The sequence below is a fragment of the Thalassophryne amazonica genome, chromosome 7 (genome assembly GCF_902500255.1).
Source record: "Thalassophryne amazonica chromosome 7, fThaAma1.1, whole genome shotgun sequence".
NCBI classification, from domain to species: domain Eukaryota; kingdom Metazoa; phylum Chordata; class Actinopteri; order Batrachoidiformes; family Batrachoididae; genus Thalassophryne; species Thalassophryne amazonica.
This window is the reverse complement of record NC_047109.1, coordinates 81291912-81307572: the sequence shown is the minus strand read 5'-3', so window position 1 is coordinate 81307572 and position 15661 is coordinate 81291912. Positions and strand designations below refer to the sequence as shown.

General features: G+C 41.6%; 1 protein-coding gene across 1 annotated transcript in view; it reads right to left on the bottom strand.

Moving 5' to 3' along the window:
* si:dkey-246i14.3 (ephrin-A4) overlaps positions 1–15661 on the bottom strand; it is a 93874-nt gene that overhangs the window by 28381 nt on the left and 49832 nt on the right. Inside the window, exon 2 of the mRNA XM_034174759.1 lies at positions 2467–2765. Coding sequence (XP_034030650.1) covers positions 2467–2765 — 299 coding nt within the window. The remainder of the gene's footprint in view (positions 1–2466; positions 2766–15661) is intronic.

The window sequence follows — 15661 nt, the reverse complement described above, 5'->3', positions numbered from 1 at the left end:
GTTGTTCAACAGTCCGGGGTCTCCATTGTCGTATTTTGTGTTTCATAATGTGCCACACATTTTCAGTGGGCAACAGGTCTGGGCTGCAGGCAGGCCAGTCTAGTACCCGCACTCTTTTACTGCAAAGCCACACTGTTGTAACACGTGCAGAATGTGTCTTGGCATTGTCTTGCTGAAATAAGCAGGGATGTCCCTGAAAAAGACGTTGCTTGGATGGCAGCATGTGTTGCTCTAAAACCTGGATGTACCTTTCAGCATTGATGGTGCCATCACAGATGTGTAAGTTACCCATGCCATGGGCACTAACACACCCCCATACCATCACAGATGCTGGCTTTTGAACTTTGCTCTGGTAACAATCTGGATGGTCTTTTCCCTCTTTTGTCCGGAGGACACGACGTCTATGATTTCCAAACAATTTGAAATGTGGACTCGTCAGACCACAGCACACTTTTCCACTGTGCGTCTGTCCATTTCAAATGAGCTCAGGCCCAGAGAAGGTGGCGGTGTTTCTGGATGTTGTTGATGTATGGCTTTCCCTTTGCATGGTAGAGTTTTAACTTGCACTTGTAGATGTAACGAGGAACTGTGTCAACTGCCAATGGTTTTCTGAAGTATTCCTGAAACCACAAGGCAAGATCCTTTACACAGTGATGCTGGTTTTTAATGCAGTGCCGTCTGAGTGATCGAAGGTCACGGGCATTCAATGTTGGTTTTCAGCCTTGCCGCTTACATGTAGAAAGTTCTCCAGATTCTCTGAATCTTCTGATTATATTATGGACTGTAGATGATGGAATCCCTACATTCCTTGCAATTGAACATTGAGAAACATTGGTCTTAAACTGTTGGACTATTTTTTCATACAGTTGTTCACAGTGGTGATCCTCACCCCATCTTATACCCAATCATGACACTCACCTGTGAGCAAATATTTGCACAAAAACAATAAAGTTGATCAGTTTGAACATTAAATATCTTGTCTTTGTGGTATATTCAATTGAATACAGGTTGAAGAGCATTTGCAAATCATTGTATTCTGTTTTTATTTATTTTTTATTTTACACAACGTCCCAACTTCACAGAAGTTGGGGTTGTAAGAAAAATCACATACGATGACAAATTCTTAAATATGATATAATATTCTCTCATAGCATATGCTAACCAACTGTGCCTGATTTAGGTGTTTTGCATTCTTAATTTTGCATAGCACAAACGTGTAAAAATTCTGGGAAGTGCTTGAGTTTGTGTTTTATTTGCAATAAATTGATTTGGAATAATTTGACTTTCTTCTGTACAATCAACAATAAGACACGTTTTAAACTGAAAATTGTTTTTCAAGGTTAAAACTATTTAAACCCAACAATAATTCAGTGGTCGTTTTTATGGACAAATTAGATTCAACCTATATATTAAAAGCCAAGTGGCCTCTATGTATGTATTTGCATGCGTGCGTGCGTGTATATGGCTTTGATCATGGAGAAACTGGGGAGAGCTGACATTTGCCATTTGGTATGATTATGTATTTTTGGTCAAGGATGAATGGCGCCAAAATGAAACCTTGATAGGACTAAAATTTTTTGGAGAAATTATGGATATTATGTAACAGTGAACAACGGACACTGATAGTTACATTCTAGATTCACATGACATTCAAACTCATTATACAAGTTTCGCACAATTTATTACCACCCTTGAAAAAATGTCAGCTACCTATTTTATAAACACTCCCCAATCTACAGCCAGTGGATCCCCACTGGTAACACGCTAGTCTGGTTTAAACTAGGCTGAAATTGATCTACATCAAAGAGGCACATTGAAAACGCTTTAAATATATTTCAAGCCAGAGATGTCGGTTGCATTTTAACAGGCATTACTTGCAAATGGCTCAATTCCAATGGTACCCAGATATATCAATGCATTAATTTTCTGTACCCGCTTATTCCAATTACGTGTCACTGGGGAGCTGGGGCCTATCCCAGCAGCCACAGGTCAAGAGCCAGTGTACAACCTGGACAGGACCACAGTCTGTATCAGGGTCATATGTAGAGAGACAAACACATTCACACTCTCACCTATGAGCAATTTGGAGTAACCGGAGGAAACATACACAAACACAGAGAAAATGCAAACTCCACAGAGAAAGGAGCAGGTTGAAACTGAACCTGGGTCCTTATGCTGTGAGGCAAGAGGGCTAACCACTAAGGCACTGTGCTGCCCATCAACCTGATTTAAACTCTATAAAACTGAGGAACTAATGCTGACTGGCTGTCAAAGCCAGCAGATTATATTAATGACTACAATAAAAACTCTACCACCACCACCACCAAAAAGCAGACATTTCTCAGAAAAAAAAGTGTCTATGTATTTTCCATATTAAAACATGTATTCCCATTGTGTGAATAATCATTTGACTTTAGTTGCACTTGGGTTAGTCAACACACAAAGACACGTAAATCTTTCACTCACAGTTGTAATAGTAGCTGTGCCCTGGCACGAACTCGAACCCAAGTGAAAAGGGGGTGAACCTGTGGATCTTCTCAGAGAAGCGCACTGGTCCATAAGTAGCGTAGGGGTCATTGCACTCCCACCTCTTGATGGCCTGCCTGGTTTCCACACAGCCCTGAAATAATGCCTCATCCACCAGGTAGAGTGCCAATGTCTCCGGCTGTCCAGAGTGAAGTGTTGTCTTATCAGGGTAGTGGGGGCAGTAGATGTCTAGGTAGTCATTCAGATTCACTTCAATGGACAGATCACCTGCTGTTAACCTGGAAATAAAACCACAATGTCACAATGCTAACTTTGAAAACCATCAGCAGACCACTAAATTTAATTCCGATAACTTTTAGATCGCCAAGATATTTTTGTGGGCACAGTGAATAAAACATAACAGTTAATAACATTTGTAAAGCCTGAAATCATAGATTTTAGTGCTTGCCTGCTACATGTTTTGTAGTAGACAGACAGCTATAATTGGTAGAGCTCAATCCTCTGCCAGCAGAGAGCTGACCACCAGAGAGAAATGAAGAGGGAGAAAAAAAAATCATTTACTTTCACACCATACAGACTTGCATGCTATCACAGGAGTCATGCACAGCAAGACAGTTTTGACTTATGGTTAAAAATGAAATTAACGTCACCTCTTTAAAACTAAAACATAGATTTGATATTTTCACTTTGTAAAATGACAGAAGTGATGTTAATTTCAATGAGTTGTCTGGAATTCTTTTTTTTTATTTTAACCATAAGTCAAAACTGTCTTGCTGTGAATGAGTCCTCTGATATGCCTGCAAGTCTGTATGGTGTGAAAATAAATGATCTTTTCTTTCTTCTCTCCCCCTTGTCACCAGGTTTCTTTTTCTAAGAGAACGCTGATCTGAGACAGAAGCGCTGGCTCATTGTTGTGTCAGTAGCTGCCAATGTACTGGAGTCAATACTAAGAGTTATCAGTTTAGCTTTTAGCTGTAACTTCTGCTAAATTTTTTTTTAGGGGTTTATCGGTTTAGCTTTATAAAAGTTAACTTTTCAGTTAGCTTTGATAAACTTTAATCTGCTAACTTTTTGGATAGCTGTGCCCACCACTACATTTTGCAACAGCAGAACAGGTGAAAGTTTTTTTAAAGTACTTATTAAATGTATATTTGTACAATGACACAGCCCCTTGGAAACCACTACCAGTTTCATGTATGTCTTTGAATTTTCAAGTGAAGCTCTTTGATTACCAGGCTCCAGCTGCCTCATGGGATAATGTAGTGTAGTCTGTTTGCACAATATGGAGGTCGGAGATCATAATAATAATAATAATAATAATAATACATGCCCACAGATATTTAGATACCCAACGCATTGTGACGTACTGATTTTTGCCAACTACAAAGTAAGCTTGTATGAGTATTCAAGTGCAGGATTTGACTCCCCCTGGATTGGAAGCCTGTCCACTGCAGGTTGCATCCAAAGCCATACTCATTTACAGTTGGGTGACTGGGATGATGCAGCAGACATATCATCACCAAGGACACAGACAAACAGCATGAAGCACAGACCTGGAATCAAACCCCAGTCTACATATCTGTAGTCCAACTCACCCACAGAGCCACCTGCTGAGAAAGGAGCCAAAATATTGAGAATGGATGAAAAACCCTATATGTCAAATTTAGGAAATCAGAAGTTAGAATCTGCATCGTGATCTAGACCTGGTACATCTTGGAGTATGACTGAGCCTTAAATATTTCAAATGAATCAGAAGGACTTTCCTGGAGATGGAGATAACCAGTGGAAAAAAACAATATTTGAAACAATTCTGTACTGACTCATGGTGACATTCTGCACTGTGTGAAACTCTGGAGATGGAGGAGAATCATTCTCCAACACACATTTAAATCTGGATCATTAATTGTTCCTTGTGCCAAATCGTACCTACCGCCTACCTTTTGTAAGAATGAGGCCGTGGGTTTATGAGCTACCCTGTCCACTGACACACAAAGAAAGCGACCACACACACCCTCACATCTATGAATGATTAAACAAATGAATACACACAGACAGTGTGTGCCTCTAGTTATGTGGACAGTTCAACAATCCTACACTTGAATACACAGAGTAGAACACACCATCACACAGTTTGTTTGGTTTGGAGAATTATTGGGATTGGCCTGGACATATCGCACAGATGCAGCTGCACTTTATTGCCAGAAGCAAAGGAAAGCAGCTCAGACAGATAAAGACAACTCATATGCTAATCAAGACTGCTGGATTTCAATGTAAATTAAATCCTGCTGCTCCATCTTTCCCTGTTCCTCTGTGCACCGTAGATATACACAGGTGTGCACACACAGACACTCATGTGCATGAGCGTGCTCAGCCACGTCTTCAGTCAAGGTTGACTGGCTGCAGACATAATAGCGTCCCTGGACAAGACGGCATCATTAGACCAGAAGAGCTGCATAATGTGTGCTTGTCTTGTGTCAGCGACAGTATAAAGAGTTATCCATGGACAAAATAATACTGACTGAAAACAGAGAATCAATTTAATGTGAACGAATCATAGAAGGGCTGCATCTGAAAACTGGTTCCACTGATAATCTGTCAAATATTTTCATGATTAATCTATTTGTGCAATACATAAAAATATATAAAACCCACAAAACACTTGTCACTATTTTATAGTGACCTCTAAAAAGAGGTCTTTCAATAATTTTCTTCAAATAAGTCGCAATGTTTCTGTGTAGGTTCTCAGTTGTCCAGGTGGTTTCCATAGTAGAGAAGCTTGAATCTTCGACTAGACTGGGTTGCTTGACGCGAGAACCATCCCAGTCCAGTCAAAAATTCAAGTTTCTCTACTATTCAAATAAGTCCAATAATCCAAATTTAAGGCTCTTTGACTTGAAGAGTTTAAAGGTAGTTGGCGACAGTTTGCTGCTGTTCATTTAAAAGGGGGCATGAACGGGCATCATGTTAAAGATCTTAAAATTGCAAAAATGTATTCCTAAACTTGTAGTTTTGGGAAGTCTTCCAAGTACTTGTCAGGCCTAGATCTCCCATGATCCTTCACTCAGCAAAACCCCAAAGCGCTGGCTCAGTTTTCCAAAAGCAACATATGTTACTGATTCACAACTGTTAACAGACACAAATCCATTTAAGTTAGTGCTTCCCATAGAGTGGACAGGCAACATCACTAAATGGATTAAAGGTCAAAACAAGAAACTATTTTAGGATCTCAAGTGTCACCCTTTTTCATTTTGTCAAGGTTTTTTTTTTGGGGAGGAGGAAAAGTTCTTAATCAAAATCCTTAAGTGTTATTCCCACCATATCATCATCATCATCATAGCACACTTTTGAGATTACAAAATAATATTCATATACTGCTATACATTCTAAATGTTATTACTACTTAGCATGAATATGTAGAAAAATTATACAACAGAAACATTATATCACCATGAAATATTCTTTTCCAAACACATGCGGTGCAGCCAGAAAGTTTTCACGGCACTTCACTTTCTCCACATTTTATGTTACAGCCTTATTCCAAAATGGAGTAAATCGATTCCCCCCCCCCCCCGCCCCTCACAATTCTACTCACAACACCCCATAATGACAACATGAAAAAAGTTATTTTGAAATTTTTGCAAATTTATAGAAAACAAACAACAACAAAAAACATGTACATATAAGTATTCACAACATTTGTTCAATACTTTGTTGCTGCACCTTTGGCAGCAATTACAGTATCAAGTCTTCTTGAATATAATACCACAAGCTTGATACACGTATCTTTGGGAAGTTTTGCCCATTCCTCTTTTCAGCACCTCTCAAGCTCCATCAGGTTGGATGGGGAGCGTCAGTGCACCGCCATTTTCAGATCTCTCTAGAGATGTTCAATCAGTTTCAGGTCTGGGCTCTGGCTGGGCCACTCAAGGACATTCACAGAGTTGTCCTAAAACCACTCCTTTGATATCTTGGCTGTGTGCTTAGGGTCATTGAAATGCTGAAAGATGAACCGTCGCCCCAGTCTGAGGTCAAGAGCGCTCTGGAGCAAGTTTTCATCCAGGATGTCTCTGTACATTGCTGTATTCACCATTACCTCAATCCTTAATAGTCTCTCAGTTCCTGCCGCTGAAAAACATCCCCACAGCATGATGCTGCCACCACCATGCTTCACTGTAGGGATGGTGCCTGGTTTCTTCCAAACATGACGCTTAGCATTCACGCCAAAGAGTTCAATCTTTGTCTCATCAGACGAGAGAATATTGTTTCTCATGGTCTAAGAGTCCTTCAGGTGCCTTTTGGCAAACTCCAGTTGGGCTGACATGTGCCTTTTACTAAGGAGTGGCTTCCATCTGGCCACTTTACCATACAGGCCTGATTGGTGGATTGCTCCAGAGATGGTTGTCCTTCTGGACGGTTCTCCTCTCTCCACAGAGGAATGCTGCAGCTTTGACAGAGTGACCATCAGGTTCTTGGTCACCTCCCTGACTAAGGCCCTTCTCTCTCGATCACTCAGTTTAAACGGGCGTTCAGCTCTAGGTAAAGTCTTGGAGGATCCGACTTCCATTTATGGATGATGGAGGGCACTGTGTTCACTGGGACCTTCAAAGCACCAGAAATGTTTCTGTACCCTTCTCCAGATTTGTGCTTCGAGACAATCCTGTCTCAGAGGTCTATAGTAAATTCCTTTGACTTCATGCTTGGTTTGTGCTCTGACATGCACTGTCAGCTGTGGGACCTTATATGTAGACAGGTGTGTGCCTTTCCAAATCATGTCCAGTCAACTGAATTTACCCCAGGTGGACTCCAATTAAACTGTATAAACATCTCAAGGATAATCAGTGGAAACAGGATGCACCTGAGCTCAATTTTGAGCTTCAAGATAAAGGCTGTGAATACTTATGTATATGTTATTTCTTAATACATTTGCAAAAATGTAAAAAAAAAAAAAAAAAAAAAAAAAAACTTTTTTCACATGGTCATTATGGAGTATTGTGTGTAGAATTTTGAGGATTTTTTTTCCCATTTTATAATAAGGCTGTAAGATAAGATGTGGGAAAAGTGCAGCGCACACACACACACTAAATAACCATAAATTGTTGTTCTCAGCCTACTTTCCGGATGCACTGTACATGTTCCATCTATGAAAACAGAGCTAATAAGATCCACACACAGCTGGTATCAGCACTGATGACAACAGAATATGGTTCTGTCTTTATATTGCCCCTGCTTCCCTTAGAGAAGGCACATGACAACCATCAGTTCCTTTCAATTTAAAGCAGCAGGCACAAAATCAGATCAAATATTCTGACATATGGTTTTGTTTGTTTTTTTGTGAAGATGGGACCAATGGACATCCCAAACTGCAGTACTGGAGAAGCTAAGGGAGGAGTTCAGAGTGCCTGGTTTTGTGACTGTCCTGGATCAAGAGTTCTTGAACTCTGTCATTATAAGTCATTATCTGTATGCAGGGGTATGAGATGCTCATTTATCTTGACAGTGGCAGTCATGTCTCTGGTTCCTCAACCTTTGACATCAGGAGATGCCTGGAAAAAGCTTATGGTGTCACTGGACAGAGATATTTGGCGATGCTGATGTGTTTGCAGGAGAACAAAGGCCAAGTCTTCAGGGTCCTGGTGCTGGTCCTGGTGTGACTGTGTGGTTGCAAGACTTGGACGCTAACCAGGGACAACTGGGTAAGTTTGATACGAGGTTTCTTTGTAGGGTTCCTGGGTGCTGAATGGAATGACTTTGTGTCAAAGAAACAGTTACTCAGGGAGACTCAGATAAAGACTATCATTTGTATTGTGAGGGAACGTTAGTTACGACTTTTTGGCCAATGTGGCATTTCTGTAGGCATGACACAGAATGCTGAAGGTGACACCCACTTTTCACGTAGCTGTGGCAAATAGATTACTTTCAGGAGGTGGGAGCGGCTGGTTGTCAACATGGGTGGTTGCCACCCAAGACCCATGGTGGTTCCATGATGTGACAGATGAGCCAAAGCACACCACCAGTGCATGCTCCGAGACCCGACCGGGATGTGGTGGAATCATCATCTCAGCCTCCACAGGGTATTTTCTGTTAATAACTTTAGCATCTGTTTTTAAACACACAACATGACCATCATTAGCTTTAACCTCTCTTACATCAGCTTAAAAACATGTGAAATGGTTTAAAAGTACTTCAAAATATTTTATCCTGACACAGAACACACTGCAGTCAGATTAGCCCCACATTAGCTAGTTTAAGCCATTTTTTCAGTTGAGAATGATGCAATACATGAATTAAACAAGATAATATAACATCTGAAAGTCATTAAATAAAGTTTAAAGCAGTGTGTCCTCAATGCACCCCAATTCATTTATCTCGACATAAAACAGAGAAGGAGCAAGTCGTTTGAAGAGCTGATTAACAATGTCACTTATTTCAAATAGTAGATGGTTTAAGGAATCCTTTCAGCTGGAACATGGGAACAAATAAAAGCAGGAGAGGGCGACATGAATGATAAAATAGAGCCACAGTGATGAAAATAGAGTTGTTGAGGCAGGCTGGAGTAGAACGATTGAACAGAAATGAATAAGAAAGTCAAAGAAAAGGTTGAACAAACAGGTAGAAAGAAGTGGAAGAGTGAAGAGAAAAGAAAGTGTTTTAATTAGTGACCCTGGAGAGTGCAAGTGCAGACAGAACAACAGAAATGAACAAGAGACGGACTTTAATTGGGCTCCTCTTCACATGGAGAAGAGGGTGAGGGGCAGAATGTGGCTCGGGCAGAAGGTTTGGGGCTGTCAGTGGGAGTCTTTATAGAGGGGCGACAGAGCGAGCGAGAGAGGAAAAGAAGTGCTGGGATTCGGTGAAGGGGAACATGGGAGGGAAAAAGAGCGTGGCACGGAGAACGAGTTGGACAGCAGAGTAATCTCAAGTTAAGTCGGGCAGAGACCGAAAGAATAAATGAGAGGACGATGGGGGGGGGGGGGGGGGATCACAAGAGGAGACAGAAGTGATGGAAAGTGAAAAGTCTGCAGATGGTATCAAAGATAGATGAAGCAATGAGACAAGAAATGACAAGAACCAATCAGAGGAAAGAGGGCCAGCTTAAAACGTGAAATGGGACATCGTTCCGAGCGAGCTCATGTGGGAGCTTTAGATTTGTGAGGAGAATAACGGGGCAGAGGAGCGTGAAGGGAGTGTCGTAGAGGGGCTGCAGGTGAGGCCCTGGAGGCCCATCTCGCCCAAGCTGCTTCCTGCTCAATAACCGCTGCGTAGGATTGGCGATCGATCAACAGGACAGGGCGCCATCGATCAGGAGCCCTCACACAGGACACACAATCACGGATGATCGATCTCACGCCTGTGTGTGTGTGTGTGGCCTCTTCCAATAGCTCTATTACCTGTGTGTGTTAATTAAAGCCAAACAAAGGATTGTGTGGTCACGCCAACGCACATAGGTCAGTGCAAACAGCCCGTTTAGTCGCTGTAGTCCCCGTGGAGCTGTCCGACGCTCCCCTGAGGAAATCTTGACCCCCAGTGCCCCGGCTGTGATAGCGGGTGTTTGTGCACGTGTGTAATAATAGATGTATGCTGTGTCAACATAATGCACCCCCCGCCACAACCATCTGCCTGTCATAACCTTCTGCACTGTCCCGTCACCTCCTCCTTCTTCCTTCTAGCACCACCTTCCCTTCCATCATCTCCGGGTGACGCTCCTCTCCTTCTCCAGCATCTCCTCCTATTTCTGACTTGCTTGCTCCCCCTCCACCTTCTCCAAAAATCCTCCAACCTCAGCTTGCGCCATAAGCAAGCATGCTGGCAATTACAGAGACGGTGTGCTCTACTGATGTCAAACTGTCAGCGCGTCTTCTCCCCTTTTTCCCTTTTTCTTCCCATTTCCCTCTCCGCATGGCCCTGGTAGGATTTGGGTACATCCTAATTACACTCGGTATCCTCCCCTCCTGCCAGCCACCATGCAGCCAGAGTGGTGACAGCACAGGGGCATCATGGGAGCACCTGTGACGAGCCGTGGGTGTCAAAGAAAAGAGAGTTGGAGCAGTCTATCAGCAGGACAATCGTCTGCGAGCAGCGTGTGAGGATTGGCTGCAGCACATGAGGAAAGCAGGAGGCAAAGCATGAAAAAAAAATACAAAGTACAAAGAACTAAACCCACAAATGCATGTTCACCTGAAAGAACATCATGTAATAAAACATTCACCATCCTGCAGGCTACAGCCTGACCAGGGAAATACATCTCAGGCCCGACGGAAGGAGCTGAATCAGAAACAAGACCCGGCAGATCTTTAATGAAAACAATAAAAAGTCTCATACTTACACTTGTTACTGCATTAAAACAGATTTCAAAATCAAAACAAAACTTGACTCATATCCTGTAATGGTGTTGACGTGTTAATGTGCGAGTGCTGCATGTGTGCAGTCATAATGATATGCAGCGGGGGTGTGGGAGGCGGGGGGAGGACTGCGGTGCAGACCTTTGATCCTTTAATATGAGAGAATAATTAAAAAGGAGCAACAATCCCGCTACACAGCTTCAGGAATACAGTTGAGATATGGGATCCGCTGCACGCGACACATTACTGAACGCCCCAAAGCACCGCAAGCTGCACGCAAACATGTCGGATAAAATGTTCTACGACATTGGAAATGCTAATCCCGTGCTTACACGGTGAATGGATCCCAGCTGAATTCAGGAAGTAATATAAAGGCTTTTATCCACATAAATATAAACAAACGTTCATTGAAAGCCTGCCGCTGCCTCGCAGTGATGGAGGCCAAAAGGTTTGTTAGTTTGTCCGCTCGCCAACAGTAGCAGCATGTGATCATTGCTGATTGGGTGCAGCAGGTCTTGGCGGGGATCAGTGTGACACATTTCTAACGGTGCTTTGGGAGGACCTACAGCACACCAGAAGAATGCCTCTGTCAAATACTATTGATTATTTGAGGAGTTTGTTTGTTTGTTTTTTGGCAGGGTTGAGCAGCCAGATGCTCAGGTTTACTGCACGATAACACACGAGCAGAAGTGTCACATGGCTCATAAAACTCAGTGAAGCGTATACACCAGCTTTAAGATGCCTCTGTCGGATTGGTTGAATATTATAGCTGCCACTGCTTAATTTGTCACCGCCTCGCCCACTCTCATTGGACAAGAACAGCAAATCTAGACACGCCTGTGCACAACTTCAGTTTCATCTTTTAAAGGTAATGCACAGAGGAAAAATGTTGGAATGCACCATTAATTGCAATATTACACACACACACACACACACACACACACACACACACACACACACACACACACACACACACACACACACACACACACACACAGAGTGATTGAGAAGTTCTGAGCCTGACCCAGAAAAAGTTTTGCATTCTGAGAAACCAATATTTCTTGAGAATGTGTAAAGTTTTGACTCACTGGGTTCAATGTTGAGAAATGTTTTCTCAGAATGCAAAAGATGGAGAACCACACCCTACTTTTTCTGGGTCAAGCTCAAAATATCTCAATTGCCCCTCGTGTATCACTACAAAAACCATAGTAATAGTAAAAAAAAAAAAAAAAAAAAAAAAAAAAAAAAAAAGATGTTTTATGCCAGATGCCCCTTCACATTACATGCATTGAGAACAAGCACACAAACTGCTTGCCCACCACCCCTGCATGTAATCATATTAAACATAGAAGGATATAAAAAAAAAAAAAAAAAAAAAAAAGCCTGGCTGTGGCCATACAGATGCTACTTTTGGGAGTTGGACATAGCCTATGTAGTTACCAACCAGAACCTACAGATGCTGTGGCCCCCAGAGCTGACCTGAAGTGGAAAATATACAGAACCACAGATGGCATCTAATTGGGTTTTGTTTATCAGAAATGTGGCATTCGGGGTCAATGTTAGTACACAACGTGGAGCAGGTAGCAGTGGATAACGGAGCTAAGACACAGGGTGCCGTTCTACTACGATCATCCATGATCCAAAATAAATAAATAAAAAAACAGGATGAAACAGCTTAATCTGTTTTGCCTCTTAACCAACTGGCTTATAAAGTACAGACCTGGCAACCCACCTAAAAATGAACAAAAGGAGCTGTGCCCTCGGCCAGGCATGATCGAGATGTTCAACTCTGAACAACAACAAAAAAAAAAACGCTAAAACGCTGCTTCAGCTTAAACTTTTTACCCCGATAGAGCACAATGAAACAAGTTTCAAACCATAATCACTACGAATGCCAGGTTTAAACATGTTCCGTTAAGAGCGTCACTCGAATGTTACCATGTACTATTAATGATTTTGACAATTGGGATGAAATTTTTCATCTGTTCAAAAATTTCATCCCAATTTCAAAGATGGTGCCTTCATATACAAAGACTCACAAAGATGGACCAAGAACTTACTGTGATGCTCCAAAACCATAGACTATATATATATATATATATATATATATATATATATATACACAACCCCTGGCAAAAATTATGGAATCACCGGCCTCAGAGGATGTTCATTCAGTTGTTTAATTTTGTAGAAAAAAAGCAGATCACACACGACACAAAACTAAAGTCATTTCAAATGGCAACCTTCTGGCTTTAAGAAACACTATAAGAAATCAGGAAAAATAATTGTGGCAGTCAGTAACGGTTACTTTTTTAGACCAAGCAGAGGAAAAAAATATGAAATCACTCAATTCTGAGGAAAAAATTATGGAATCACCCTGTAAATTTTAATTCCCAAAACACCTGCATCATATCAGATCTGCTCAGTCTGCATCTAAAAAGGAGTGATCACACCTTGGAGAGCTGTTGCACCAAGTGGACTGACATGAATCATGGCTCCAACATGAGAGATGTCAGTTGAAACAAAGGAGAGGATTATCAAACTCTTAAAAGAGAGTAAATCATCATGCAATGTTGCAAAAGATGTTGGTTGTTCACAGTCAGCTGTGTCTAAACTCAGGACCAAATACAAAAAACATGGGAAGGTTGTTAAAGGCAAACATACTGGTAGACCAAGGAAGACATCAAAGCGTCAAGACAGAAAACTTAAAGCAATATGTCTCAAAAATCCAAAAATGCACAACAAAACAAATGAGGAACGAATGGGAGGAAACTGGAGTCAACGTCTATGACTGAACTGTAAGAAACCGCCTAAAGGAAATGGGATTTACATACAGAAAAGCTAAACGAAAGCCATCATTAATACCTAAACAGAATAAACAAGGTTACAATGGGCTAAGGAAAAGCAATTGTGGACTGTGGATGACTGGATGAAAGTGATATTCAGTGATGAATCTCAAATCTGCATTGGGCAAGGTGATGATGCTGGAACTTTTGTTTGGTGCCGTTCCAATGAGATTTATAAAGATGATTGCCTGAAGAGAACATCTAAATTTCCACAGTCATTGATGATATGGGGCTGCATGTCAGGTAAAGGCACTGGGGAGATGGCTGTCATTACATCATCAATAAATGCACAAGTTTACGTTGATATTTTGGACAATTGAAAGGATGTTTGGGGATGATGAAATCATTTTTCAAGATGATAATGCATCTTGCCATAGAGCAAAAACTGTGAAAACGTTCCTTGCAAAAAGACACATAGGATCAATGTCATGGCATAGGGTCAATGTCAACGAGCAGATCTGATTTGATGCAGGTTTTAGTTTGGGGGATGGAAATTTACAGGGTGATTCCATAATTTATTCCTCAGAATTGAGTGATTCCATATTTTTTTCCTCTGCTTGGTCTAAAAAAGTAACCGTTACTGACTGTCACAATCTTTTTTCTTGATTTCTTATAGTGTTTCTTAAAGCCAGAAAGTTGCCATTTGAAATGACTTTAGTTTTGTGTCATTTCTGTGATCTGCTTTTTTTCCACAAAATTAAACAACTGAATGAACATCCTCCGAGGCCGGTGATTCCATTATTTTTGCCAGGGGTTGTATACATACATACACATATATATACACACACACACATATATACATATATATACAGACACAGTGAGGAAAATAAGTATTTGAACACCCTGCCATTTCTGCCAAGTTCTCCCACTTAGAAATCATGGAGGGGTCCGAAATTTTCATCTTAGGTGCATGTCCACTGTGAGAGACATAATCTAAAAATAAGAATACGGAAATCACAATGTATGATTTTTTTAATAATTTATTTGTAAGTTACAGCTGCAAATAAGTATTTGAACACCTGTGAAAATCAATGTTAATATTTGGTACAGTAGCCTTTGTTTGCAATTACAGAGGTCAAATGTTTCCTGTAGTTGTTCACCAGGTTTGAACACACTGCAACAGGGATTTTGGTCCACTCCTCCATACAGATCTTCTCTAGAGCTTTCAGGTTTGGAGTTTCACCTCCCTCCAAAGATTTTCTATTGAGTTCAGGTCTGGAGACTGGCCAGACCACTCCAGGACTTTGAAATGCTTCTTACGGAGCCCCTCCTTAGTTGCCCTGGCTGTGTGTTTGGGGTCATTGTCATGCTGGAAGACCCAGCCATGACTCATCTTCAATGCTCTTACTGAGGGAAGGAGGTTGTTTGCCAAAATCTCGCAATACATGACCCCATCCATCCTCCCTTCAATACGGTGCAGTCATCCTGTCCCCTTTACAGACGAGCACCCCCAGAGTATGATGCTTCCACCCCCATGCTTCACAGTTGGGATGGTTTTCTTGGGGTTGTTATCCTCTAAACATGGTAAGTGGAGTTGATTCCAAAAAGCTCTATTCTGGTCTCATTTGACCACATGACCTTCTCCCATGCCTCCTCTGGCTCATCCAGATGGTCACTGGTGAACTTCAAATGGGCCTCAACATGTGCTGGTTTGAGCAGGGGGACCTTGCTGCCCTGCAGTATTTTAAACCATGACAGCATTATGTGTTACTAATGTAATCTTTGTGACTGTGGTCCCAGCTCTCTTCAGGTCATTGACCAGGTCCTCCTGTGTAGTTCTGAGCTTTCTCAGAATCATCCTTACCCCACAAAGTGAGATCTTGCATGGAATCCCAGACCGAGGGAGATTGACAGTGTTTCTTGTGTTTCTTCCACTTTCTAATAAATAATCATAACAGTTGTTGTCTTCTACCAAGCTGCTTGCCTGTTGTCCTGTAGTCCATCCCAGCCTTGTGCAGGTCTACAGTTTTGTCCCTGGTATCCTTAGAC